General features: G+C 29.5%; 2 protein-coding genes across 3 annotated transcripts; one reads left to right on the top strand and one right to left on the bottom strand.

Annotated features, from left to right (window-relative positions):
* The first annotated feature begins 12678 nt into the window (after window positions 1–12678).
* On the top strand, window positions 12679–13920 carry LOC120087790 (uncharacterized). The gene has a single exon (XM_039044694.2). The coding sequence runs from the start codon at window positions 12890–12892 to the stop codon at window positions 13457–13459; it is 570 nt and encodes a 189-aa protein (XP_038900622.1). The 5' UTR covers window positions 12679–12889; the 3' UTR covers window positions 13460–13920.
* Window positions 13921–16645: 2725 nt separating this feature from the next.
* LOC120084557 (Major facilitator superfamily protein) lies at window positions 16646–20963 on the bottom strand. 2 transcript variants are annotated; one of them, XM_039040357.2, is made up of 3 exons: window positions 20285–20963; window positions 17746–18647; window positions 16646–17473 (listed from the first exon to the last, which is right to left on the bottom strand). In XM_039040357.2, the coding sequence occupies exons 1-3, from the start codon at window positions 20612–20614 to the stop codon at window positions 17008–17010; spliced, it is 1698 nt and encodes a 565-aa protein (XP_038896285.1). In that variant the 5' UTR covers window positions 20615–20963; the 3' UTR covers window positions 16646–17007. The 2 variants fall into 2 exon arrangements, with proteins under 2 accessions (XP_038896285.1, XP_038896299.1); XM_039040371.2 differs by having other exon boundaries at window positions 17746–19325; window positions 20285–20681.
* Window positions 20964–27784: the final 6821 nt, after the last annotated feature.

Below are 27784 nucleotides of genomic sequence, written 5' to 3'. Positions count from 1 at the left end.
AAAAACTCACAATTCGACGGTTGAGACAATTATACCTTCTCTAAAGTGAAAGGTTCAATTTCACATCTTCACATTTGTTTGAGATTTACAAAAATCCCAATTTTTGTTTATTTGATATTTTAAATATTAAATTATATTTTTCGTACATATACTTTAATTATTAAAAAAAATAGGAAAAATTTCAATTTATACCCAAAATTTTAATTTATACCCCTACATTTTGAGGTTGTATCAATTTAAATCATAAATTAATAATTGCATCAATTTAAAATTTGAACTTTTACAAATGTATCAATTTGCACATTTCTTCATATTTAATTTGAAAAATATCATGTGAGATATTTAATTTTTTCAATTATACTTCTAAATTATTATAATTGCATTAATTTAAATCCTGAACTTTTATAAATGTCTCAATTTATACATTCATTTAAAATATCATTCAATATATTTAATTCTTTTTTAATTAAGCTTCTAAATTGTTATAAATGAATCGATTTAGAACATTGTTAGGATTATATTTAAAAGTTTGTTAATGCATCGATTCTTATACATGTTAGATTTCTTAAAGTGTTGATTTGACAAAATGGGCACTTATAGCATGTATGAACAATTTTCAAATAAATGTTAATTGAGGGTCAAAATTGATTCACTTATATTAGTTTAGAGGTTTAATTAATAACATTATAAGTCTCACACAACGTTTATTCAAAATAAAACATAATGGATAGTTTAAATAAATCAATCTATGCCCATTTTGGGCTTGAGGGGAGATGCTCGACTTTGACCAAGATCAAGGCCGACCCTAGCAAAAGATGAAATCGATCATGACCCTCGACCCCGATAGGTTATTTAATTATCCTAAGGCGATTATGAAATCTTAGGGATCAACCTAGGTCAACTTTCTTTATAAATACATCATTATAACTTTATATGACGTAACTTAAGTCTTACCCTCAAACTCTTTAACTTCCATACTCTTTTACTCTTTGACTTAAGCGTCGAAGTGTGTGTGACAAACACCACATTGGTGTATAGATTTTTTCTTTTACAGCCCACGTTCTTCTCCGCTTGAGATAAATTCATTGATATTGCCACGTAAAGATCATATGCGTTTCTTTCATCCAAAATTTGGAATCAACATAAATGAGCTTCCAAATTAAATTATTACTTATCTCACTCATAAGCTTTTAAACCGTGAAAATGGTTGATAATGAGATTTTCTAAAATTATATGGACATAGTTAAATTTATATTTTTAAATATAGGGATAAAAATAATAACAAAACATTTTTTTTAAAAAAATAATAATGAGATGTACAAAGAAAATTAAAATAATAAAAGCATGTTTTTTTTTTTTTTTTGGTATACTAATAAGAGCATGTCTTATCTCTTCATCAAAGGTCAAATATGAAAATGCTTTTATACACATTATATATAACAGTTGAATAAGATAATTATATAATTAATGGAGAAATTTAAGAATTTAAGTCAAACCCAAAAAGTTGACTTAGAAGCATTTCCCACTTTTTGTATTTCTTCTAAGAAAGTAAGATGTTTATATTATGAACTTAAGTAGCACCAAGCGGATATCAATAAAATATAATATTAAAATAAATATAGTATAATATAATAATAAAATAAATAAATATTAAATTAAATTAAACATTATATAGAAATAAATAAAATATTAAATTAGTAAAATATAAAATAAATTTTTTTTTCTAAATTCTCCACTTTCTCTAATTTTCATAGATTTCACCCAATGTGTGTGTCTTTCAAAACTCATCAAATGTCACTATTTATAGGCAATTTGGCAAGTAGGAGGCGGACTACATAGACACTTATGGTATATAATCTTAAGACACATGGACAACTAATAGTGTGTAATCTTAAGACACATGGACAATACATCGGGTAATGGATAAGTGATACATGACCAATAAACACTAATAATTGGCATCTACATTACACCTAATTTAACATATTTATAATATTTCCCTTTAGATGTTCATTATATATGAATTATGCCTTGTTAAAACCTTACAAGGAAAAAACTCACTAGGAAAAAATCTTAGTGAAGAAAAAGAGTACATATTTCATATAATGTGGTACTCTTAAAAAGAATACAGTATATTTACTCTCCCTCAAGGAAACATCATTTAAGATCTCTAAATCGCCGCATTCCAATGTTGTGCACCAGTTTTTCAAAGGTTGCAGTACGTAATGCCTTGAAAATAAGTCTGCTAGCTTATCTTTCGAACAAATTTGTTATACATTGAAGTCGTCATTTTCTTCAAGATCACGAGTGTAGAAAAGGTTTGATGAAATATGTTTTGTTTTATCTCATTTAATATATCCTCCTTTCATTTGGGATATGCATATTGTGTTGTTTTCGTATAATATCGTTAGAAGATTTTTACTAGAAGAAAAACTACATGTTCCACAATGTGCTGAGTCATTGATCCTAGTCATATACATTCTTGACTAGCCTTGTGAATTACAAGAATTTCAGCATGATTTAAGGAAATGGCTGTTATGGTTTGTTTCACCGATCGCCATGATATAGTAGTTCTTCCACATGTGAATAGATAACTTGTTTGAGATCTAGCTTTATGTGGATTAGATAAATATCCATAATCTGCATAACCAACTTGATCAAAATTTGATTTATTTGAATAAAACAAACCCATGTCGATCGTTCCTCAAAGATAACGGTGTATATGCTTAATTCCGTTTCAATGACTTTTTGTTGGAGAATAACTATATCTTCCTAAGAATTTACTGAAAATGCAATATCTTGTCTTGTATTATTAGCAAGATACATAAGTGCACCAATTGCACTAAGATATTGTACTTCGGGATCAAGAAGGTCTTTATTATCATCTCGAGTTCGAAATATATCTTTCTTCATATCTAGTGAACAAACTTCCATTGGAATGTTCAATGGATATGTTTTGTCCAGATAAAACCTTTTAAAAAGATTTCCTGTATAAGTTGACTGATGAACAAATATCTCATCTACTAAATGCTCAATTTGTAAGCTACGGCAAAATTTTATTTTTCCGAGATCTTTCATCTCAAATTCTTTCTTAAGATATTCTATTGCTTTTGAAAGCTCTTCAAGTTCCATTTATATTTAAGTCGTCAACATTTACAGTTATAATAGCAAATCCTAACTATGATTTCTTTATAAAAACGCATGGACATATTGAATTGTTTTGATATCCTCCTTTTAATAAATATCCACTCAAGCGATTATACCACATTCGTCCTAATTGTTTCAATTCATATAATGATCTCTGTAATTTTATTGAACACAATTCTCGGGAATCTGATTTATATGTTTTAGGTACCTTATATCCTTCTATGATTCTTATATAAATATCATTATCAAGAGATCCATATAAATATACTGCGACTACATCCATAAGATGCATGTCTAGCTTTTCATACATAGTCAAACTAATTAAATATCTTAATGTAATTGCATCCACCATCGGATAATACGTCTCTTCGTAATCAATACCATGTCTTTGTGGAAAAACCTTGTGCAACTAGTCTTGCTATATATCTTGAGACCTAATTATTTTCATTTCTTTTTCTGACAAATATCTATTTGTATCTCACAGGTTTGACACTTTCTGGTGTTCAGACTACTATCCAAAAATTTGACATTTTGAAAGCGAGTTTAATTCTATCTCGATTGCTTCTTTCCACTTAAGCTAATTTTTTCTAAATCGACATTCTTCAACAAATTTTAGTTCAAGATCTTCATTTTTAGCTATAATATCAAGAGTAACATTATATGCAAAAATATTGTCAATAACTACCTGAGCTCGGTTCCATCTTTTTTACTATTAATTATTTTTCTTTTTCGAAGATTTTTATTTTTAAAGCCCATTGGTCTACCATGCTTCTGGCATGTTCCAGACTCATTAGTGACAACTTGCTGTGTTCGGATATCAATTTTCTATGGAACATTTGCAGCTGGTATATCTGACTTAGTTACTTTCTTTGCATCTATGAATGTATCTGGTAACTAATTTGTTATATTTTACAAATGAATTATTTTATGAACTTCAAGTTCACATTGATCTGTACGGGGACCTAAATAAGAAAATAACAATTCATTCCATGTAATTTCCAATCCTTAATTCCTCCCCTAATGTTAAAATTTTTGTCTTATTAAAATGACAATCAGCAAATCATGCAATACATAACCCGTCAGGGGTTCAAGATATTTAATAATTGATGGGGTATCATATAAAATATATATTTCTAACCTTTTTTGATGACTCATCTTAATACGTTGTGATGGAGCAATTGGAACATATACTGCACATCCAAAAATTCTCAGATGGGAAATATTTGGCTCATGGCCATAAGCTAATTGTAATGACGAGTACTTATGATAAGCTATTGGTCTAATGTGTACAAGTGACGTTGCATGCAAAATAGCATGTCCCCAAATAGATGAAAGAAGATTAGCTCTCATAAGCAATGGTTTAGCAATTAACTGCAAACGTTTTATGAATGATTATGCTAAACCATTTTGTGTATGAACATAAGCTACAAGATGTTCAACACTTATCCCAATTGGCATACAATAATTAAAATCTTAAGAAGTAAATTCACCAGCATTATCAAGACGAATGGTCTTAATATATAATCAGAAAATTATGCTCTTAACTTAATTATTTGAGCAAGTAATCATGGAAATACTAGATTTCGACTTAATAATAAGTACACATGTGACCATCTGTTGGATGTGTCTATTAATATCATAAAATATCTAAATGGTCCATTTGGTGGGTTAATAGGTCCACATATATCACCATGAATTCATTCAAAAAATGTAGGTGATTCAATCCCCACTTTGACTGTGATGGTCTAATGATAAATTTGCCTTGAGAGCAAGCATCATATGATAATTCATTAGATTGAAGAATCTTTTGGCTCTTCAATGGATGTCTATTTGAATCCTCAATAATTCTTCTCATCATTATAGACCCTGGATGACCTAATCTGTCATGCCAAATTGTAAATATGCCTGGATTCATGAACTTCAGGTTCATTGTTGCATATGTTTCAATTACTCGTATATGAGTATAATATCATCTAGAAGATAAAGCAGGCAACTCTTCCAGTATATGTTTTTCATATGAGACAGTAGATATGATATAAAGATACTCCATATTATTCGTTCTATTAGTCTCAATATGATAACCATTGCAACGCATATCTTTAAAACTAAGTAAATTTCTCTTTAATTGACTAGAGAACAATACATTGTCAATTGTAAATTTTGTTCCTCTAGGCAAAATAATATTTGCTTTTTCAAACCCTTCAATTAAGTTTGCAAAACCTGATATTGTATTGACTTTCGCTTCCAACATTGTCAGTTTGGAAAAATATTTTCTACTTGTAAGTATTGTATGTGTAGTTGCACTATCTACCAAACATAGATATTCTTTACTCATTTTTTAGTCACTCAATATATTAAAATGATTTAGGTTTCTTCATTAAAAGAAAATAATTACAATAAGAAAAATAACATTTGGAATATACAAAGGTTAACATCTACTAAGAAGAAGAAAAAAACATGGAGATGAATAAAAAAAAAAAAAACAACATTAAGTATAGATATTTTCAAAGTCAAAAGAAACACTTGATATTCCATCAACTGTGACAATCTTCTCTTCAGGAAATTCAAAGAAGTCTGTCACATCCAAATTTGTTACATAGGATGGGTCAAATATGTCACTTTCCTCGTATACAAAATTTACTTCCAAATTTTTCTCTTTTTCCTTTAGGGATGCTTGATAGAGATCAACTAAATGTTGACATACGACAAGTACGTGATCAATGCCTAATCATTTCGCATCAAAAGCATTTATTTTCAACACTTTGTGAACTCTTATCTTGTGGAGTTTTCATTTGTGATCATCATTTTGTATGGTTCTTTTGAAATTTGAATGATAAAAATGACCATCAGAAAAATAATAATTATTTTTTCCTTTGTCATGGTCATAATCTCGACCATGACCATGACCTTGACTACGAGAATGGTGTTGTTCCGATTGGTCGAAATTCATGATTTTTCATTAATAACTCGTTGTTTTGTTTGGTCACAAGAAGACATGAAATTAGTTCAGAATATTATTTAAAACCTTTCTTTCGATATTGTTGCCACAGGAGCATATTCGAGACATGAAATATAGAAAATATCTTCTTTAACATATTGTATTGATATTAGAAATTTAATAGATATTAAATATGAAAAATAACATTAAATCTATTAATTATAACGAAGAAGAAAAAACTGACATACTTTTAAGACCTACCTTTAGCAGGAAAAACAATAGGAGCTCGTACAGATAACGTATTGTGAATTTGAGGAGCACAATGAAAACATGGATACCAATAAAAAAAAATAATAATATAATATAATTATAAAATAAATAAATAAATATTAAAATAAATTAAGCATAATATTGAAGGGAACCATGAGGTCCGCAACATAAGTGGGATCGGTCCCAATTTTTTAAATTTCACAGAATTAAAATTTATAGTACAAGAATTATGCATAAATAGAATTTTATAGCATGCTAATCGAGAAGGAATTAGGGAGGAAATAACATTTACTCTTGAAGCCAAAAGGTCTTCACAAAATCTTCCTTGATCCAGTCATGAACACTTTGATCTCCAAAGAACCCAATCTCCTTGAACCAAAACAAACAATGCAAAAGACCACCACCAGAAGTGAACCTCCTGTATTCTCCTTAAGGATTGAGAATTAGTAGGAGGTGTGGACTTTGCTATCTTATTGGGAAAGGGAGAAAATTTGAGAGGAGAAGGAAAAAAAAAATTCTTCTATGTGTTCTTTGGCAAAATCCCAGAGAGAATCACTGATTTTTTCTAAAGAATACGTTAGGAAAAATGCCCCACCTTCCACACACGTTTTTCTGAGAAAGAATTAAGGGGACTCCCTCCCTTTAATTTTGAAAATTTAAACTTAAATTAAAATAAATTTAATTTATATATATAACCTATTATATGTATATATAACTATATATTATATCAAAATTAACACATAACCTATAGTTTTTATATTGTATCAAATGCAATATAACCTATACTTTTAACTTCTCTTAATCATTCATGGTGTTTAGTATAAATCACATATACTAAATTCAATTATATGAATCTTATCCATATAATTAGTATTTGAATCACATTAAGATATTTAATTCCTCTCAAAATAAACTTTATATTATAATGTATCAAATACATTATATTAATTATATCACTTATAATTTAATTAATTATATCATATATAATTAATTCTCTCAATTAATTTGAACAATTAAAATTAATCCAAAATTAATCCTCAATAATCCCTGTTGAGCTACAGAAGGGACCTTATAGACCTGTAGATTGAAGCTCTAATGGTGCTTGAATAATTTAATTAAAGGATTAAATTTCTTTAACTAAATTATTCAACATCCATTAACTGTTGGCCACTCCACTAAAGACCGACAATTGAATTCTTCGTACTACAAATATATTTTTATGTCCATTGGATATAACCAGTTAACAGTGCGATGACCCTTCATAAATTGCTCGTAAGTATAACTTGTCCAAAATTACCATTTTATCCTTATAGTACATTTAACTTCTTAAGTATTACTGATCCCTCTAATGAATAATAAGTCATAGTCCAACTATGACCAAATCCCTCTTGTGCCAAGAGAGAGTGTGGCCACATTGTTCAAGTCTCAGAATCAGCCCTTAAGGGAGCAATTTATCTATTTACCCCGACATTTGGGAATGAGTGAATTCCATCTTGTGTAGCTGTGTTCCCAGCTCCCCAATTAAACAAATCCCCAAAATGGTAGGCATATTGAGTCGGCGATCTAGCTACTCTTACCCATGCAAATCAAAGGACAACCTTCATAAGTAGGAGTTCACAACTCACTAGGGATTTAGGTTATATCACCTATGGTTATCCTGATGAAATGTAAGTCTCTATTATTAAAGACATTATATAATGAGACTATTCATTTCGTGGTCCGATCTTATACAACTCTTTGTATAGGATATCCCCACTTATATGTCTCCACATGAATGATCATGATCAAATCATTTGTAGCAGTTTACAACACTTGTAACATCTATAAAACGGAATATATATGTAGTGTCACTAGGATAAGGTACCTAACCTTATCCATCTACTACAAACCACTTAGGTTATCATTTAAACATGATCCACCGGTATGTCTCTACATACATCTTTAAATTACATAAAATAACCTAGAATATTTGTTTATTGGATTGAATGCATGCGCATAAAATAACAATTATTTTAATAATAAAACTTTTTTTATATAAAATTTACAAACTACGAGAATACAAGAGAGATTTAGGATACGAATCCAAAAAATATATAAATAAACAAAATAAAATAAATTAGCAAAATAAATAAGAAATTTCTTTAAATTCTCCACTTTCTCCAATTTTCATGGACTTTGCCCAATGTACGTGTCTTCCACTATTTATAGGCAATTTGGCAAGTAGGAGATGGATTACATGAACACTAATAGTATGTAATCTTAAGACACATGAACAACATATAGGATAATGGATAAGTGACACATAGCCAAATGATACTAATAATGGGTATCTACATTATATCTAATTTAACATATTTATAATAATTTATTATTGTTGTTGTTACTAATATTATTAACCAAAGAAAGTAAGATGCTCTTGCTTACAAAACACACCCCTTATTTCACATTAATCATATTATTAGCTTTGATTGGTGATTTTGAATAAAAATTAGAATTTGCTTTTTATTTACAAGGTTGTAAAATTTAGTACATATATTTTTAACTATACATTGTAACTTTAAAAGTATGGATTAAATAAAAATTTCAATTTTGTTAGATCACTATTTTTAAATCATATTTTTTTCACGATGGTGTGGAAGTAAGGTTGAAGAAAGGAAATATTCCTTTTTATTATAACTTTGAATTAAAAAAATTATTTATTTTTATAAAATTACCTCTTCTCTCAAACTATTTTTAAACATATTTTTGTAGTTCAAGATTTCATATAATTACATAAAATGAAGATTAAAAAAAAATCAAAGATCGATTAAACCTATTCTTAAATTTTGAAATTAAAAATATATATTTTGAACATTTAAATGTACCTAATCTAAAGAATTAAGAAATTAAAAAAAAAAAAAGTAAGTTTTAAAAACCTAACGAGCAAATATATTTATTCTTCAAAACTCGAAGATTAAAAAGATAATCCTTCTCTCGGAAAAAACAGTAAAACCACTTTAAAGTGATTTCCAATCCACTAGTTAGTAATATCTGAACTAACTCAAAACAAAAAAGCATCCAAAAATCTGAAACCAAACATTAACACAATTAATTATGGAACACTTATTGCATAAATGAAAGCTTCTTAAATGTACCATAAGTTATGCATTAATATGAAATGTCTATTCAATTTGTTTTAATTAATTATTTAGTATAATAAAGGTAGAGATTCAAATAACCGTTCTTGAACTATGCTCAATTTTGATTTTTGATTTAATTAATTTATTGGAAAATAAATAAACAAATTCACGACTTACATATTACATCCAAATCAAAACCTCTTCATAGTTTAGAAAGGAAAAAAAAAAATCATTTTGGTCCAATTGAAACTTTTTTTCAAATTCATGTACTTTCACACTTTTAATAAATCTTAAAATAGTGTCCTAAATTTTATCTTTAATTTGTTTTAAAAATGTTGAACTAATTTGTATTAAACAAAACTTTAAATAACTAATTCGAGACTCCGTTTGATAATCATTTGACATTTTATTTTTTGTTATCAATTTTTTACCAATGATTTTAAAAAATCAAGCGAAGTTTTAAAAACTAAAAAAAGTTTGTTATCAACTTTTTACGTTTAAAAAACAAGCCAAAATTTAAAAACTTAAAAAAAAAAAAAACTTTTAAAAACTTGTTTTTGTTTTTTAAATTTAGCTAAAATTTCAATAATTATATCTAAGAAAGATACAAATCATGGTAAGAAATGAGGAGGAAATAAGGTTAATTCTCAAAAACAAAAACTAAGAAAACAAAATGGTTACCAAACGAGAGCTTCAAGATTTCTTGAATGTACAGTGACAAAATTTGGTACTCTTCATGACGAATACGAAAACAAAAAAAAAAAAAAAAAACCCATCTTATTTATTTATTTATTTATTAAAAAAAGTACAAACATGATATTGTGAATAATTTTACAAAGTGAGAAAGAAACAAAATTGTCCACACTAGTTGTAACCAAACAAGTTAAAAATTAAAACTAAACAATCATATGCAATTCATTTTATTAGGCACCATAATTCAACACAAACACAAATAGAATTGCTTTTAGTTCAACCAATCCAATCTTCTCTCTTTTTCTCTCCTTGATTGATGGGGAAAATTTTTCATATTTCAACAAAAACAAGCCTTGGCCCTCACTCTACATGAATTTGATATCTCACTATACACTATTTTGAAAGGAAATTATATGACCATTTGGTTTTGTATATACCCCACATTCTCATATATTTCTTCTTCATCACTTTTGTCACTCTCAAGCTTCAATCAACACCTTACCTGTTAATAACGTTCTACCAATAAAGCTCGATTAGTTTGGAGAAGAAAAAAGAAAAAAAATAGAGTTTTACCTGCGTCATCTCTTATTGACAACTTAATTGAAATAAGCATAATTAATTCAAATTCATATTCAAATCTTCCACTCTACTTTTATATGCATATAATAAACTTAATATTATCTATTAATTACAATTTAACTAGCATAAGTGTAGTTGGCTCAAAATTTTATACCTAATTTGTATATTTCATATCATGTTTTTACAAAAAAAAAATTATAATTTCACCTAACACTACTTTTAATGGCAACTTGACCAACAAAGTTCAATTAGCTCATAACTTTCGACCTTACTTTCTTTGTTAAAATAATTTACATTAAATTTGTCAAAAGAAAATAATAGTAAAATAAGATAAAGTTTTTGGTCTATATTTCTTTATTTTATTCTTTAATTGAAAAAAACGTTAATTTTAGGTTAGTTGATGTTTTTTCTTTTCTTTTTAATTGAATGAAAGTTGGAAATAAGATAAATTAAATTAGCTTGGTGAGTAGCCGACTTTTGATATAATAAAAATGTTGAATCGAAATATATTATCCAAATTGTGATTTAATTACGAGAAATGAAATTAAATTCATAATTAAGAGCCGACTTTTTTGTATAATAAAAAAAATGTTGATGGGATAATTTTTTTCATTCTCAGAACGACAGGCTTATATGCAAGTAACTATATGCATTTTTATTGTTAGAAAATATATTTTAATTTAAAAAGTAAAATATTAGTCAAAGGCTAAACATTTCAATTTAAAAAGTATACTGCGACTTTTCAAACAAACGCTTTTTTTCTCTTTTTCTTTCTATTCAAAAAATAAAAAAGAAAAGAAAAGGGCAAAAAAAAAAAAAAAAAAAACGCTTTTTCGTTCGTTTTGACAACTTTTTTTTTTCTTTTTATAAATTAAGGCTTTTTTAATGTCACAAGTGTCATTTAGAGCTAGATTTTAGTTCCTTAATGAGTTGAACAAAGATTTGAGTTTAAATATAGGTTAGTAGAATATTTTTGGGATGGGAAGAATTTCGTAACAATTTACTTCTTAGACTATAAAATTTATAAAGATTTATAAGAATTTAATCGATGCACTTTAAAATTTTGAAAGAATTTAATCCCTAATATGAAAAAGTTCATGAAAATTTAATTGTCAATTTTTATTATATAATTACGTAGTCTTTGTAAACATATGAACACATTTAGTCTCTAATCAATATATATATATATATATATATATATATATATATATATATATATATATATATATATATATATAGAAATGTCATCAAATGTGAACAATATATTTTATGATAAGAACTAAATCGTTATAAATTTAAAAGTATAAGGATTAAATTGTAACATATTAAAGTTTAGAGATTAATTATTTAAAATAAAAAGTATAAAAACTAAATTATTATTTTCATAATAATAATAAACTCAAGTATTCACTTTTAACTTTATTAGTTTATGGGTTTGGAAAGATTCATTCAATGTTATGAATTAGTTTTAAATATTACCTTGATTACTTTCGACTTTAGTTGATTTTAGTTTTTGCAATTTTAAAATGACTATTTTATTTTTAATATATATATTTTTTGAATGACTGTTTTAGTTCATTCATTTTTAGTTCATTCATTTTTATTTCATTAAAATATTATTTCAGTCCTTCAATGATCCAAATTTCACACACACACACACATATATATATATATATATATTAACAATTTTTTTGGGTTAAAAAATGTATTATCTATCAACAATTCCATTGTAAATATTGGAAATATATTCATTAAATTATCTTTTATTACATGTTATAATAATTATTATTTAACGATAAAAAAAATAATTTCATGAGATTAATGGTTGGATTCCTACCATTATTTATTGTACTAAAAAACTTCAAGCGACTAAATTTAAGATTTATCCAAGAACTAAAATTGAATCATCCACGGAGTATTAAGAACTAAAATAGGAATTTTAATTTTTTTAATTTTACTTGAAAAGAGATTAAAATGAAGTAAAGTAATTACAATATTTATATAAGAAATTGCAAAATTAGGCTGAATATTAAATTTCACAAGTAAAGAAAAAAGAAAAAGGAAAAGTGTCGTCTTCTTCTTTATACGTTGGTTGGCAAGTATAAAAATGGCGATCTGAGTGGCTGAAAATCGCAAATCAGAGATGGATTGGTTCTCATGGCTTTCAAAAACAACTCTCCATCCTTCTTTAGTCTACGAATATGGCCTTGCCCTAGCCAACAACGAGCTCGAACACGAAGACATTCTCTATTTCAACCACGAGTTTCTTCAGAGCATCGGAATCTCCATTGCCAAGCACCGTCTCGAGATCCTCAAGCTCGCTCGCAAAGACAACGCTCTCCATCCTCGTCCAATCACCCGCCTTCTCCTCGCTCTCAAGAAAACCAAGCGCCGGTTCTCCAATCTCATCCGTAATTTCACTCACCATCATCACGATCAATTAGACGATTCTAAAGCCCTAGTTCTTGTTCCTAAATCAAGCTACGCCGCTAAATTCCTCAAGCGGAACAAAACATTCAGCGTCGGTAAACCGCAGGGGAGGTTTCTTCTGACTAATGGAAGTCCAGATCCCGGTGTGATCTGGCCGCGTATTCAAACCTTTTCCGGTCCGATTTTGTACGATTTCCCGGCGGAGGAGAAGAAGAAGGAGAAAGAGGATGGCGTGGAGGAGATCAGGTGGGATGCCATGTTTCAGGATTTGAAACCTACTTGAAATTTATATTATTTGAACAAATTCTTATGTGTTATTCTTAACAATTTCAGTTCTGGATTGGGGTAATTTGATGGTGAGAGATAGGTTTTTGTGTTCTTCCACCAATAGATGGAATAGATTGATTGAACCTTTTTTTTTTTTTTTTTTTTTTTTTTTTTTTGAAGTGGTGGGTCTAGGAGAAGACAAGCTTTAGGAAGAAGGGTCTGATTCAGAATGATGATTGTCTCTCTTTTTTTTTTTTTTTTTTTTTTCTCTTTTTTGAAGATGAATCCATTCATGCTTGGCTTTAGTAGATGTGTTTTTGTAAGAGGGCATGAGTAGGGGAGTGTGGGATATTATTGATTTTGTTTAGAAGATGATAAATCTCTGCCAAACCCAGCTTTTGTTCTTGTGGTTTGAGGTTTCTAATGTAATTTTTATTTCTTTTCTTATTATCTCACTTATTTATTACCATTTTCTTACTTCTTTCTACTTAATTATACTTCCTTAAATTACAAATTTGTTCCATAGACTTTGATCAAAGTTACTAAGTTTCATATTATTACTCTTTTATGGTTGTTTACATACTTTTCCATAATTGTAATGAGATGTGCAACCAACCTTTAAATTTGTAATCAAATCGTGTAATCTAATTGGAGAATAAAAAATATTCGATTGAAAATGTACTACATTTATCGTTATCGTTACTGTAACAATATGAAAATTATGAATTTGTCACATTTATTGTTACTATTATCGTTACGCAGTAATCATAATAGTAACAATAAAATGTGACAAATTTATTATTTTAGGTAAACGTGATCAAAACTAATTTAATTGTATTTACAATTTAGGTCTATTACAATTCATTCATCGATAAAATTTTATCATGATTAAACCAATTATTTTTTACAGTTTGGTAAAGACCAAAGCTACCAAATTTACGATCTTTCCTTATTCCTATCATATTTTTGTCACATATCTTTTACTTTTTAGACCATACATGTGGATCCAAAACTTAGATGCAGTTGGGCTTTTTTATTTTTATTTTTTAAACTAAAATATATATTTTTTAAAAATAGAAGGAGAACGTGATACTTAGAGTTGCACCTAAGTATTACTTTACATGGAATGAAGGAATAAAATCTCTCACTTAAAAAGTTAATAATATAATCACTATGCCAAAAGCGTGCTCATTTTGCCATTTTTCCATGGATTGATGGGTGACTTGGGGTTGGGAAAACCAATATTTATATGTATTTGTTTATTTTATTCAGTTTATTCCAGTTTTGAGTTGACCATGTTGGCGATTTTGTTATTAAAAATTGAATGGGGTATATAAAATAAAATCGACGTTGTATTTCTTTAAATTATTTAGTTGAGCTAGGTTCAAATTGACAATAATATGTTATAAATGTAATAAGTTGGGTTATAAATTTAGTCTAGTTTTTAATTTGTATCTAATAATTTCTAAATTTTGAAGATGTCAAATATGTTCTTACGTTTTTAATTTTGTGTTTGATAGAAAATTAAAATTTCAGTTTTTCTATCCAATACGTTAATAAATTTTTTAAAAAATATTAAATAAGTTAAAACTTCTAAAATACAGATAAAATATTTACGAATTTATTTTACATTTGTTAAAGTTTTGACATAATTTATTTTACACTTTTGACGTAATTGAAAAAAATTAGGACAAATTTGTAATAAGTTGAATTACATAAATTTTAATCACAGATTAGTAAACATGTCTTGATACCATATCTTAATACCATATAGAAGGCTTTAGTTAATAGTGGAACCTATTACACAATTTATGCTTAGGTATAGTATCAATATTCACCCAACATTGATCCAATAAAAATAAAGTTGATAATGATGAGAAACAAAAGGCTACACCGGAGGTGATTAAGCTCTTAATTGGAGTTGGGATTGATATCACTCTAGTATCTCTCTTTATTGACGAGGCTAAAGACTCGACATAGGTTTTTGGAGATGTCTCCTTTTTCCACATTCATTGGGCTTACCACGTTTTAGCGGACACCTTTGCAAAAAGGGTCTTGGAAGAGAATTTCATCTACACTGCTCTCCCCTTACCGTGAGTGGTTCTTTTGATTGTAGATCGTGTGTTGAGGACATGAGAAATATATCAGACCTTCACATGATACCAGCAATTGAATTTGTAATTTGGGGAAAATAATGTGGCATGCAAAAAAGTAAATTTATACATCGGTGTAGTGTTAGCCACACACACATTCTGATGCTTAAGTCAGAGAGTGAAAGAGTGTGGAAGCTAGGGAGTTTGAGAGTAAACACAAGTTACCTCACATAGAGTTATAATGATGTATTTATAGAGAAATCTTGACCTAGAGTTTCATTTTCTAAGTTTCCTAGTCATATTAGGTTATCTTTTGAGTCAAATGAGTCAAGGCAAGCATTTCATGTACCCCATCCCTCAAATTTGGAGGCTCAACCTCGACCTCATCCTTGGGACGGGTTTGGGCTTTTAACCAAACCCCTCCTCTTCTCACGACCCAAATTGGTCGTAGAGCGTTCAATTCATCAAATGGAGATGATTGGCCTCGGCTTCATCTTTGGTCGGAGCTGAGGCCGCCAGGCTAATTTGGCCGATGAAATTAGCCCTTTCACCTAAGCCCATCTTATCTTCTTGGCCCACTTGTTTGTCTGTCCACTTTCATTCTGCTGGCCCAATTGCTTCTCTTTCTTCATTATGTTTCCTCTACCCTTTAACCTAAAAATCATCCATAAGTTATGGGCCATAACAGTATGTAATTCTTTAATTTCTTAACTACATGTTTGATTCACAATCTTTGTCAAGTTTACTTTGTAAGCAGTCAATTCTACTTTGTCTTTAAATTCATGAATATGCTTTTTAATGGACAACTTGGATTATGTTTTCTAAAAAAATTTGTTATCCAAATAGTACAATTTTGAAAGAAAAAAAAAACACTTTCTATATTTTTTTTATGTATCCATTAAATTTGATTTAAAATGTGAAATCATATTAAGAAAGATTTAAACCAACGTAATACAGTATTTTATATTGTGTTAGAATTTATGTTAAATTAAAAGATGTCGTACATATTATGTTACAAAATAATAATTATACAAAATTTTAATATAAAACATATTCATAAATTAACCAATAATAATGTCTTATAAAACTGCTACCAAACACAACAGAGATGCATTCCCAAATTTCTTTTGGTATTACATTACATCAATAGTTAAATAGTGTTTTTTTTTTTTTTAAAATTGAATAAAACAACATACTGATGTATATTATACCTAAAAGAAAAAGGCATTTGACATTGTGTTTAATGCACAAGGGTAACAACAAAGACAACATACGTAAGAAAAAGCCTAATACACATCACTTTTCCAACTCACAGAATACAAGTTGGCCAAAGCCAAGAGAATCCTCAAGTAACACAAAATTTATCACTTGTGAAGAGATAAGCAGCAAAAACAAGCTGCACATCTTTCAACTTTTAGTTAAGCATTGCCCCGACGAATCTAGCACTATGTTTCAAGTCATCTTCAAAACGTCAATGACCTGAACTTTGAGGCAAGCGGAACGAGCCACCAGAGTAGAGCATTTGATAGACTGGCCTTAATCTAACAGTTAGAATCATGCTCACAATCGAACCTAACCCAGCAACGCCCGAAAGGATGAAGAAAGTCATCCTGAAGCACTGTTGGCCTATGCAGGTTATTGAACCTTGCTTAGCAGCTTCCTTGTCGTATAAAGTACTGGCAAGCAGAACCGAGAAAAGGACTGCTCCTATTGGATTCCCCAGCTGCATGAAGTTGAAGATGACTCCAAAATTCTTTAGGCCGAAAATCTCAGACGCAAGAGGGACCATCATAGAATATAGAACTCCATAGCTGATTCCAATCAAACCAGTGGCAACATAGAGAGTACCCGTGAGGGCGGACGCATATAGGAGGAATGCTATAGCCATGAGTATAAGTGCAAACATCATCCATAGTGAGCGAGGTATCATTCTTGACCTGCATGACCAATGAATACCAAACCGATGAGCATTTGGTAGATGGAGCAACTTCAGAGAAAATCACTAGATACTCGTAACATAAAGTCAAAGTAATTTGGAACGATCTGCAGGTTAACTCTGAAATTACTATTTGGTAGTTGAATTTGAAGATTTGGAAGCCTTATGAGCACCAAAAACTGGGAACGAAAGGGAGCTGCATCTCAGATACCTTATTGACAAAAGTTCGGAACAGATTATTAATTCAGTAATCTGTTGTATGTAAGCATTTACCTGACGAAGTGTTCAGAAATAACACCGGAGCCTAGACGACCAACAAAATTGCAGAAGCTGAAAAGAGCCAAAAGCAATGTTGTGTCATTAACACCTAATGAAATCCCAATTTGAGACAAATTGTTGAGAACCGTTATTCCTGGACCGACCCCGAAGAAGTACAAGAACCAAAGCAGCCAGAAATCAGCTTTGATTACGGCCTCACGAAGCTTGAAATCCTCCCCTCTTTTAGGTCTTCTTTTCTTCTTGTGTATTGCCCCCTCTCCCACAGCAAGAAGTGTTTCTACATCTGATGCATCATCATTCTCATAGAAACTTCCAAGATTTGTAGCTGAGGAAGATGGTGTCAATAAAGGTTCAATTTGGGAAGAATCGCTTTCTCCAGAAGCCAAAGGTTCTACAGAATCGACTCGAGAGCCAAGTTTTTTTGTTTTTGCACAAATGGTCATTTTTATGGGAACTGCAAGAGGCGACATTAAAAAGATAACCATTATGGCAACTAAGGTATATGCAACAGCATCACTAGGCGTTGTTGTTGCATCTACAATTGTGGTCGAGACTAAAAAAACAGCTAGCAAAACACAACTAGCTTGCGTGAAAAGAAAATGAGAACGCTCAGATGGATCCTCTGATGAAGCCGGAGTACAAGGTCGAACAAAGTACATCAAGGCTAAGCACAAAATGGGTATCCCAATCGCAAGAAACAACAGTAAATTCAAAGCAGACTTTCTGAGCACCATACTGTATATCACCGTGTATACAGCGGCACTAAGCCCAACATAACCTTTAAGAATGCCAGCAACAGAACCTCTGCTGAGAGGGAAGTTCCTCATGTTGGTTACGAGCACAGCTGTTCCAAACCATGCATTGCTATTTGTAGCAATACAATGTGTGAGCCATAGCTGCCATGACATTCAGAAGTAAATGTTTAAAGCACGTGAGTTATATCTTTTTTTTCCTTTTTTTTTTTTTAAATGAAGAAGCAAACATTACTAGAGAAGAAATGAAATAACACAAGATCAAGAAGCAAAGCTAATAAAATTGCTGCAAAGACTAGGAAAAGAGTGAAGGAAATCAAGTTTTGCAAATGGATGAATATGTAAGCAGTCATATCCCATCCAAATGTTTGGTAGTTTAAGCTTGAATTTGCTCTAAATGGGGTCTCCAAGTTCCTCTACTTACTCAGGTATTCTTATTTTTTTTCTCCTAGCTACTGATACAATTTCTGTCTCAATTCTCTAGTTTCTAAAAAACTATAAACATTCAGCAATCAACCATGGGAGATATGAAAATATAATTGAAGGGAGTAGTAGAGTTAGTAGATAATAGCACAAAATGGAAAATCGATTGGATGTAGGAGAGTACGATGAAAAGTAGATGAAGGAATCAAGGAGGACAGAGTTCCAAGTTGCATGAATACCCATAGTAGGATTCATCTTGTAATCAACTACAACCTTATCCATTGAACACATATGGAGTTTCATCTGACTGATTGCGCTTGTGAGTTACATGAGATGGCATGAGCATATCAGCATCAATATGCTTGCTTACTTTCATTCAGATCATCTGATCTCAGTTACCTTTAATTTCAAAATGGACAAAGGAAGCTATTAAAAGATAACAACATTACTTTAACCATATACATTCAAATATTTCAAAAAATGATGGCTGCCATTTTAATATAGATACATGCCGATGAAATAACTAATTCTGCTAAAGTTGCTCAAATTTTTGACACTAAACCTATTAAACAATCATATCATCCATATCTTCTTCTGTGCTAAAGATGAAAAGCTTTGACCATGGATAAAGAAAATGAAATACTACCAATGCTGTTGACAATTTGACCTCATTAGTTAGCCAATGCCGTATGTCCACTCCATTGAACTTTAACGCAGCTCACGTAGTTACGAAGATTCGGATGAACAATCTTGTCCACAAGGGAAATAATCATATATCATGATTGTTTAACTTGATCAAACCTCGTTTTAACCTCAGTGGAAGAGCTTTTACTGTTTGATCCTCCCACTGTGCATCGCCGAATCAAACCGAAACAAAATCTTAACTTCCTTAGTCTGCTTCTTGGCTAACTAATTGGAGTCATGGATGGAAGGAAATAGTAGGAACTTTTTCTTTACTACAAATTTAGTTGTTCGTTTCTTATTAACAAAAAAAGGATTAAGACTTACAAAGTAACTTCTGTATCAAAAACTTCAGCAAAGCTCTTCAGTTATCAATTCCATTTATAACTAGTTACTAAGGAGCTTTGATTCAAGATCTCCCAGAAACCAAAAAAAAAAAAAAAAAAACAAACAAGAAATAGAAAAAATAACTTTATTAATAGAGAAACATCTAGATCATAGGCTATCTTATAGTAACAAAGCAACCAAAAGAAAACTAAACTGTTCCATTCATCAAGAACGGCAAACAACCAACGAAGAAGAAACCCCACAAGTTCTAGAAAATCAGCAGGCAATAGAACACATAGAAAAATGAGAGAGAGATCTTCACAAAGGAAAAAGATAAACATTAAACTCACCAGCCAATAAGGCAGATTGGGGACAGTCCTGCTAACAGCAAGCCAAATAGCCCCATAACCCACAAAGCAACAGAAAGCACCAAACAAAAGTATAACCCATGGAGGAAATCTATTACAAGCAAGGCCAGGAATCAATCCCATACTCTCTCCAATGTCATTAGCCACACCCAACACAGTAAGCTGCTGCTGATTCAAACCCAGAACAGATTTAAGCAAGTGTGAATAAAGAGAGAAGTTATAAGAAGACCCAGCAGCTATTTGAACCCAGACAGCAGCAGCCAAGCCAACCCATGGCGGCCTACTTCCCCCTTTCAAAACCAGCTTAGGCATCCCCTTAAGATTAGGCGATTACCCTTGTTAAGATCAACAAAACCCCAGATGGGAAAAGGGTTCAATCGCTAATTTGGGGGGTTTCAAAAGGGTTTATAAAGGGAAGAAGAAACAGAGGAGAAATGGGAATTAACTGAAATGGGGTATGTTTTTGTTGGCGTAAAGCAGTGAGATAAGTTGATTTTTGAAGGAATGAAGAAGGGTAGGTGTCGAATTGAAAGAAAAAAAGCCAAACGAGCCCGCTCACGACACACGCAGTCCCATGAAGTTAAGAATCAATTTTTTCCCTTAAAAAGTTTGTATCTTATTCATACTTGTCGGTTCATCATGCTGTCACAAACTATGCACCAGATTCAATGGTGGCATTTGAGTTTTCTTTTCCTTTCTTTCCTCTATTTTTTTTTTTTTTTTTTTTTAATGTGATAAGGTTTAGGTTTTAATTTTTTAATACCCATGTGATTTGTCATGATGAACAGAGCTAGTGCCTTGAATTGAATCATTAATGATTCTTGTGGTTTCCTTACAAAATTTGTTTTCAATATTGAATATAAGAATATAAATTTGTGGGTTCATTTTTGTGTTTTCATTGCAAAAGTCAATAGGAAAGGATGAACAAGAGGAATCATAAGAAGAAAAGAAGAAAATTGTTTTAGAGGGAAAGAGGGAAAAAAATTAGGAGAAGAATTGAAACTGTTACATAAGATTGTGTTTGGAATACGTTCTAATATGTTTGAAAAAATGTTTTTAATAAAAATATTTTGTATATGTGCAAAGACATTGGATTGTAATAAAACGAAAAGAACCCCACGATCACATGTCAAGGTCGAGACACAAGCAAAATCAATGGAAATAAAGATAACAAAAATAACAAAATCAAAGAAAATACATACACAACACAAAGAAAAAGGTCCAAAGGAGAATTTGTACGATTTTCCTCAATAGAAGCCCCAAGCTATTATGAACAATAAAGAAAAACCTTAGACCACACAACTTGACTAGGGAAGGACACAAGTTAACCCTATGGACACTACGCTCAAGTCAAATATGATAGATAACAGCACACCAAGTGACTCTTCAAACTGTACACCTCAACTAACTATCCATACTAAAGTGACAAATCTAAAGGAGTTTTGTATTATAATGAGTGATAATGTGGGAACACACATCCCACTAGTGCACATAACACATATATTAGGAACATTATAACACCACCTGCTAATCTAATTGTGCGCTTCTAATCGATTTCAAATAGCAAGCCAAACAATGATAATTTTTTATAATGCAAAAACTTGATGTGACCGAGACGTAGGCCTAAAATATGAATCATGTAAAAGAAAGAATAATCTTCAATGTAAGTACACACCGTCAATAAGTAATAATAGGAAGTATTTCAAGTATCAAACCTAAGGAACATATGTAAAAAAAATGTTCGCAAATGAACAAGATTTTCCCCTAAAATGCAATTGAAAAGTAATTGAAAATAATGTGAAAAGATTATTGTTTTTTAATAAAAGATTATGAAAATAGAGGAAAAGAACTCAAATCTACAGATAACATTTGGTTGAAGAATGACACATTTCATGCAATTACGTTTTTTTACTCAAACTTTAGCATAGTGAACTGGATTCAACACTTATTCAACCTTTTATAGAGTATCTTAGGAATCAAAGCTATTAAACCTATATGTCTATATCTAATGAGAATTTAGATTAATCGACACACAGTTCAAGGTCCTAGACGTTTCACCCTATATCTAAGGTAAAAAACAAAGACTTGTGTATAAACTATTTTCCTAAATTACTTTATGAAAATCAAGTTTTACTTAACTCTCTCAGTAATAGATTAATAGTGGAAATAAACTCAACAAAAGTAACTCATTTTAATATTATCAACTTCGGAGTCAGAGTTTTGATTCATCGTAAAAAAAAATTATTCTATTAATTATAAATAATATATTATTTTTCTTATTACAGATTTTAAGGATTTTTTTTTTTGGTTTTTTTAATTTTTTTTATATAATCTATGTGTTCGAGTGTTCCAACAAGAAAAGTATTTCAAATTAATCTAACTTTTAAGCACTTGTATTTATTATAATTAGAAAAAAAAAACTGTTTTGATCATTTGAGATCACACAATAATTAATATTATACACACTTTAAATTATTAATTTTTAAAAGTGGTTATAGAAAAATCAATTATTTTAAAAAGATCAAATAATTTTTTTTTTCAAGTTATTACAAACATCTTGAGATGTTCAATCATTTGGCTAATCTACATAGAATTTGAAATATTTTTCGTCGTATTTCAAATGTTTCGAGTTCTTTTAATTATATAGAGAATTATTAATATAGTCATTCCAAATAGATCAAAGAACATTTAGTTGGCTTAATAGGCGAATACTAAGTCATAATTTGTCCATCGTGACCAATAGGTCTATTTTCTTATGAGTCAACCTCCATACTTAGGCATTATTCTCTTCCATGACCATCCATATGAGTCAACTTCTATGACTTTCATGGCCGACCCTATGGTCGACTTTCATAATTTTTGCTGACCTCATGCTAGTAATTGATCTTTTTAACCTTTATGGTTAAGCCTATGAGTTGGTCCAAACTTAGACAAATGAAACACCTCTCTTGAAATCATTAATTGGATCATTGATTCTTTGTAGCTAAATATTTGGTCATATTTTTGTTATCCTCAACAAGAGACAATAGGACAATATCTTGTGATTTCATAATAAGTATTTATTAACATTAAAAAGATCCAAATTAAGAAATATAGAAATAAAGCAATGAATATGACATTTTGTTTAAAACGTGGAGATGATAAATACTAAGGGTCTGTTTGGTTCACAATTTAGATTTTGTTTTATGTTTATAGATTCATTGAGTTCAGTAAATATATGTTTGACAAACAATCTGAATTTTATTTTTTAAAACTATTTTGGATTATGTGATCCAAACAATATAAATTCTGAAAACAACATATTATGTTTCCATTGTATCCAGAATTTGAATTTTAAAATTTTAAATCCAGAATTATATTAAATAAGCATTTAGAAATATAGCATATCAAGTTATAAACTTATTTTAAAAATTTTAATTAAAATATGTATTATGTAATCTATTACAAATTATGTTAAATTCTAAATTTGGTCCCTATGGGTTGGATAAAGTTAAAAATTATTCTATATGGTTTTAAATTTTAGAGATGTTCTTATAGCTTGATATAACTTCATATATACTTTCTATGATTTGTTAAATCCTCTTAAGTAGTCTTATTATAGAGACTATTTATGAAACTTTTATCAAATCATAGGAGTAAATCCGAATTATAAACCATAACTCTAAATTTTAACTTCTTCCAAATCAGGTATAAATTTTTCAATTTATATCATTAATTGTATAATATTACAAAATAATAATTATACATTTTTTAACGTAAAACTATATTTATAAATAAATTAATAATAGTTTATTATCAACTAATATTCAATGGATAACTACAACTAATTTATAATTGTTTAAAGTAGAATACAATTTCTAAATTCCACTATCAAACACATATCTAAAAACATAAAATACAACTTTATTTTCATTTAATCTATCGTTTTCAAATTTCTTTCTTCAGATTCCCTAACAAACTGTTCTAATTTTCGCCAAATGCATGGAGTCGGACATTTTGATTGGAACTTTGGAAGAATGTAGATTTGAGTCGTCATCAAAATTATTAGTTCATAGGATGTGATGCCACTAAAAACCATAATAGCCAATTCCTACAACAATAAATGTCATAATCATACATTTTCAACACATCAAATCAAATAAATAAAAAGAAAACACTCGACCAAGAGCCAACTATTTTGTCTTATCAATGTGTTTAATTTGCACTTTAGCCTCATTCTATTTTACATTTTTAATCTTCAAATATCAAATTTTCATTTTTGTATTTTGATCGATCTTAAAATTGAAGTTGTTATTTTTATATACATAAAAATAGATAAAAATAACAATAATTTTATATAATAAAAAATATATTGTGAATATAGTTTCAAAATTTATCGAATAATGGAGATTTAAGAAAAAACATTAACCCATAAATTAATTTAAAGATTTATTAAAAATATATAGATTGAATTTGAAGATTTGACAAAACAAATATTCTTATAGAATGAGATTCTAGAGGAATATGATATCATAAAAGAGAGAGAAAGAGAGAAGTTAGTATTTTTTTTTTTTAAAAAAAGAAATATTTATTTATTGATTTATATCAAAGGAAAAGTTAAACATTGACGTTTGTTGAGTTGGTGTTATTCTATGATTCAATCAATTGCGCATCCTCGTGCTTTTCTCTCACTATTCTTTTTTCTACAAGTCTCATCCTATGTAAATTGTAAATGCGAGACATAAAATAACTTATTTTACTTCCTATATTCCATGATACGATAATAATTGATAATAATTGACAAACTATTATTAGATAATTAGGTGAGATAAATATAGAAAATTTTCTAATTCTTTGAAAAATTATCTATACTACTGCTATTTATTAATTGCCACGTCAGATTGCTTCTGAAAATAGAGTGAGGTCTACTAACGTTAGTGTGGGATTCACTCATATTTATAAATACAAATTTCTGATGTAAAAAAAATGAGTATAATACTTCCATAGTACTTAAAATTTTCTCAAGATAGATGTAACTTAAGAAAAAATCATAGTATTACGAGAATACCATATTTCGTCACTTTGTTACATTATAAATTTGTATTGCTTTTAAAAGTATGAGGTAGTATGAACAATTTTTTGTCATCTCATGATACTTGAAATTTTTTCGTAACCTAAGATGTAGATGAGTTTTTTTTTTTTTTTTTTTTTTTAAATACATTTGTTAGATACCCAAATCCTTACTCTACATTATTTTGATATAAATTAATTCCTTTTAGTATAATTTTGTGCTAAAAAAGAGAGGTTTGACTTTATAATTGAACCACAATCTTTTTTTTTTCTTGAAAAATAACAATTTATATCCAAAACTTTGTGGTTGTATCAATAAGGGTGTTTAGAGTTCGATTTTCTTCGATTTTCAACAGAACTACACCGAACATGTCAATTTTTAGCCTTGTTGAACTAACCAAGATCGAATATACCTTGGTTTTAATTTTGAACCAAACCAACAGATCGGTTTGGTTCGATTAAAACCATTTGTTCAAAAGGAAAAATATATGCCCATTGCTCAGTGTCCTAAAAGCCATATATCACCCTTCATATTGTCCATGTGCCTTGTAGTTATTCATGCTTGGTGTCATATAAATCCACATCCTACCACTTTACCTATAAATTGTGACATTTGGTAGATCTTAAAATCACACACCCATTGATAAGAAATCTACTTCAAATTCCTCTAAATTTTCTATTATCCAATTTTATAATTTTAGTTATTTTATATTTTATATTATTATTATTATTATTATTATTATTATATTTTTCCATATCTGTACCGGTTGGGCTCCTCAATTTCACAACAGTCATTAGCACGAGCTCCAATTGTTTTCTCCGCTAAAGGTAGGTCCTAAAGGTATGTTGGTTATTCCCTCTTCGTTATAATTAATAAATTTAATGTTATTTTGCATATCCAATATCTATTAAATTTCTAATATAAATACAATACTTTGTGATAGTGTTGCCATGAAAAATCTTACAAAATTAGAATTCGCAGCCCTTGACATTAATGACAGTAGTTATTTGTCATGGGTGCTCGATGCCGAAATTCACCTAGATGCTATGAACTTTGAAGAAACAATTAAAGAAGGAAATACGACATCGACAAAGAAAAAGCTATGATTTTTCTTCGTCATCATCTCCACGAGCGATTAAGAATGGAGTATCTTAGAATAAAAGTTCCTCGTATCTTGTGAAAAAATTTGAAAGAAATGTATGATCATCAAAAGACAGTTATTCTTCCTAAAACTCGTTATGAGTGGATGCATTTAAGGCTACAAGATTTTAAATCAGAATTGATTACAATTTCACATTATTTAAAATCAGTTCAAAATTGTTGTTACGCGGAGAAAAAATTGTTGATACTGATATGTTAGAGAAGACATTTTCTATATTTCATATCTCGAATATGCTCTTGCAGCAACAATATCGAGAAAAAGGAAAAAAATGTTTTAAATAGTATTTTAACTTAATTTCATGTCTTCTCGTGGCTGAAGAAAATGACGAGTTATTGATGAAAAATCATGAATCTCAACCAACCGGAACAACACCATTCCCTGAAGTGAATGCTGTGAATTTTAATGATAATCATGGTCGAGGTCATGGCTGCGGTCGAGGTCGTGATCGTGACAGGATAAGAAATAATTATTATTTTCATGGTGGTCGTTTTAACCATTCAAATTTCAAAAGAACCATACAAAATGATGATCACAAAGGAAAAGCTCCATAAGATAAGAGTTCCAAAAGTGTTGAAAATAAATGCTTTCGATATAGAATGATTAGGCATTGGTCGTGTACCTGTCGTAGGTCAAAACACTTAGTTGACCTCTATCAAGCCTCCCTAAAGGAAAAAGGAAAAAATGTGGAAGAAAATTTTGCATACCAGGATAATGTTATATTTGACCCATCTCATATGACAAATCTGGATGTGGCAGACTTCTTTGAATCTTCTGAAGAGAAGATTGGCGCAGTTGATGGAACATCAAGTGTTTCTTTTGATTTTGAGAACATCTAGACTTAATGTTATTGTTTTCTTTTATCTATCTTCATGTTTTTTTAGTAACTTTTGTATATTTTAAGTGTTGTTTTTCTTATTGTAATTATTTTCTTTTAATGAAGAAACATGAATCATTTTCATATGTTGTGTGTTTAAAAAAAGATCAATGAAGATCTATGTCTAGCAAACAGTGCAACTACACACACATACTTACAAATAAAAAATACTTTTCCAAATTGATAATGTTGAAAGCAAAAGTAAATACAATATCAGGTTCTGCAAACTTGATCGAATATTTTGGAAAATCAAATATTATTTTGCCTAAAGGAACAAAATTTACAATTGACAATGTATTGTTCTCTAGTCAATCAAAGAGAAGTCTTCTAAGTTTTGAAGATATACATTGCAATGTGTTAGGGTTGATGCCCTAAATCTTGTAGGGTTCTATAGTT

Source organism: Benincasa hispida, chromosome 1, assembly GCF_027475165.1.
Source record: "Benincasa hispida cultivar pf3 chromosome 1, pf3_genome.v1.1, whole genome shotgun sequence".
Taxonomy (NCBI): domain Eukaryota; kingdom Viridiplantae; phylum Streptophyta; class Magnoliopsida; order Cucurbitales; family Cucurbitaceae; genus Benincasa; species Benincasa hispida.
The sequence above is the reverse complement of the archived record's forward strand: the minus strand, read 5'-3'. Positions and strand labels throughout refer to the sequence as shown.